Source organism: Humulus lupulus, chromosome 1 (genome assembly GCF_963169125.1).
Source record: "Humulus lupulus chromosome 1, drHumLupu1.1, whole genome shotgun sequence".
Classification (NCBI taxonomy): domain Eukaryota; kingdom Viridiplantae; phylum Streptophyta; class Magnoliopsida; order Rosales; family Cannabaceae; genus Humulus; species Humulus lupulus.
In genome coordinates, this window is record NC_084793.1 from 261879033 (window position 1) to 261881865 (window position 2833).

Genomic DNA, 2833 nt, shown 5'->3' on the forward strand with positions numbered 1-2833 from the left:
ATGAGAAGTATAATGATATGCACAAAACTAATTAAACTATTATTATTCCACTAAAAATAAACTAATTAAAACCTGATCAAACTATTAAGAAATTGTCTACTAAAACTGACCAGGTATTTTCAAGAGGTGCGCACTACATTACCGAAAGGAGTTTGGTAAAATATCTTATAATAACTTCCTATATTCGTTATTAAAGTTAGTATTTATTGAAGTGAAGAAAAATAATAAATCACAAGAAAAAGAATGAAAAACTGTTTTATTAAACTATTATTAGATTTACATCAGACTCATCTACATAAAATCAATACACGTGTTGACACAAAAACAAATGAATCATAGAGCGTAGTCTCCACCATCCCAAAATTCCACCTCTCCACTCAAATCATTCAAGCCCAAATAATGTAGAAGAAATAGAATGAACAAACACAACAGATAAAGAGTAAAATGAAAAAAAATGGAAAAGAAAATAATAATTAACCCCGAAAAAAATAGACAAATAAAATAAATAGATCTCAACCGACCATTCCCATCAAAGATCTAAACGCCGATGAATCACTCACGTGGACGAAATCCATTCTAAGCCAAAGCCACGGCAACGAATGTACCGGCAAGAGCGGTTCCAACGATAACGGCTCGGCTAGCCCAGGTAGAAGCGCCGTTTGGTGAGTCAGAAGCGGGAGCACCAGCTGGCGTGTCAGAAGAGGGAGTACCAGCTGGTGTGGGAGCTGGTGGTGAAGAAGTATCGGGACCAGGAGCCGAAGCCGGTGAGTCGGAGCTGGGAGCCGGGGAGCTGGGAGTTGGAGCAGCGGTTGGGGTTGCGGTTGGGGTTGGGGTTGGGGTTGGGGTTGGGGTTGGGGAAGGGGGGGAGGCAACTGGTGCTGGTGGAGGTGCTACGGCGGGTGGGGTGGCAGTGGGAGGAGTTGCGGTGGGGGGTGTGGCGGTTGGTGGCGTGGCAGTGGGTGGTGAGGCCGTTGGTGGTGATGATGGGGCCTGAGCCATGCATGAGGTCGCCAAGAGAGCCAAGATCATGAAAACTTGAAGACCAGAAGAACCCATCTTCGTATGAGAAAGAGAGAAAGAAAACACAGAGAAGGGAGAGTTGTGCTTAGCGAGAGAGGGAGGGAGAGCTGAGTTGAGTTGTGAGTGGAAAAGAGAAGAATGCGAATATAAAAAGGAGGGGAAGAAAGTGGAGAGCTGAACAAAGACAGCGCTTAATCAATAATGCTTAAGATTCCTCGAATCGTTTAATAAATATTTATATATATATTATTTGTACAATACTTGTATTCACGTATGGATTATGTATACATGTACAACTACTAATGTGCTAACCCAACAAAACATGGCAATTGGGCGGTGTGAATAATTGGTCAGCCTTCTCTACCCTTTAATTTCGTAGAAATTTCTACTAATGATCACATAAGGGGAGGCGCACCTAATTGCAATGTGACATTTCTCCATGTGTCCTTATAAGGTCATTTTGGGACTTAAGTAGTTATTCAGGGGAGTGAAATTACAAATAATGACATATGTGTTGGACATGTGTCGGTTGCAGGGGAGGTTGTTAGTGAAACGTCCAAATCCGAACCAACCGGACGTATAGGTTTTCGGCGTTATAATATTGTTTCTGTAAAGAAGCGTCGAACTTTCACAGTCTGTATTACGCGTTAACCTTTTCAACAACTCCAAATCTGTGTAGCTGGATTTACCGAATTACCCCCGTAACTTTGAAAAAATAGTACAATTGAACCAAAGTCCACACAAAAAATATGATGTACGAACGACCTGACCGTAGTTTCTGTTCCATTTCGACACGTGGCATGATCCTATTCGGTGAATTTGATCATCGCTTCTATGACAAAATTGCCAAGTCAAAAATAAGTTTGGCACACGTGTCGTTATTGTGCAGCTCTGATTAAGACCCCATACGAGAAAGTTCTCGGTAGTCATACATTATTTTAATTTATTTGTTCCAATATTTAATTAGCTGGGTGATTAGCCAGCCTTATGCACATATAATAAATATATTAATAATGTAACCGTTGTAAATGGGAAACAACTAACATGTTCATATGGACTGATTAAAATGTTTTTTTAAAAGAAATTGAGAATAATTTCATTGGCCTAAAAAAATCTCAATGTCTTTTTGTCGTGCTTGGACAGTAACCTAGCCCCGAAGGTGTATGGAAAAACACATTAAACTGGATTTGTACGAAGACACGTATCAAAATCCAATTGTCAGGGACGCGTGGCAAGAAGGGGGTGACAGTGGTATTTATTCTCTGTGATAGGAAATAGATGCAAATTGGTTTAGTTTATCAAGTATTGGTTGTTTATATAGATATAGTATATAGATATATTATTAGAAGAATGACCAAATAGGAGCTGGCAAAAGCTGGCAAAGAAAAGAGGGTTAGATGATTCGGATAGAAGAGGGTCGTGTGTGCATGTGCAACTCACATAATAATTATGATTATTTTGTAGTTGGCCCGCATAATGGTTTTATGCTCCAAAAAGTTGAGAAATTTTGTATTAGGAAATTGACATATTATAGTGTTTGTTAGTGTTTTTAATTTATAGTGCACCCATCTTGATGTTTTCATTTGTTTTATTTTGTCTTCTTTTTTATTTTTTTCCTTTATTCCCTTTTCAGATTGTCTTTAAAAGAACATATATAATTAATTAATAAATTATAGACCCAAAACTAAGATCCCATTGGTTATGAAAGCAATAATTACCATAATGATCGATTCTCCGAATATTTGTATTTTGGTATATTCTACTAATTGAAATCGCAATAGCAATTTGATGAGCTAATTACAATATTACATTA

General features: G+C 38.3%; 1 protein-coding gene across 1 annotated transcript; it reads right to left on the minus strand.

Moving 5' to 3' along the window:
• Window positions 1–225: 225 nt before the first annotated feature.
• On the minus strand, window positions 226–1223 carry LOC133806012 (classical arabinogalactan protein 9-like). The gene has a single exon (XM_062244149.1). It carries the CDS (start codon window positions 1054–1056, stop codon window positions 577–579), a length of 480 nt encoding a protein of 159 aa, XP_062100133.1. The 5' UTR covers window positions 1057–1223; the 3' UTR covers window positions 226–576.
• Window positions 1224–2833: the final 1610 nt, after the last annotated feature.

Bases quoted from the DNA above. Each gene is read 5' to 3' on its own strand.
- LOC133806012 (XM_062244149.1), bottom strand. From the start codon at position 1,056: ATGGGTTCTTCTGGTCTTCAAGTTTTCATGATCTTGGCTCTCTTGGCG.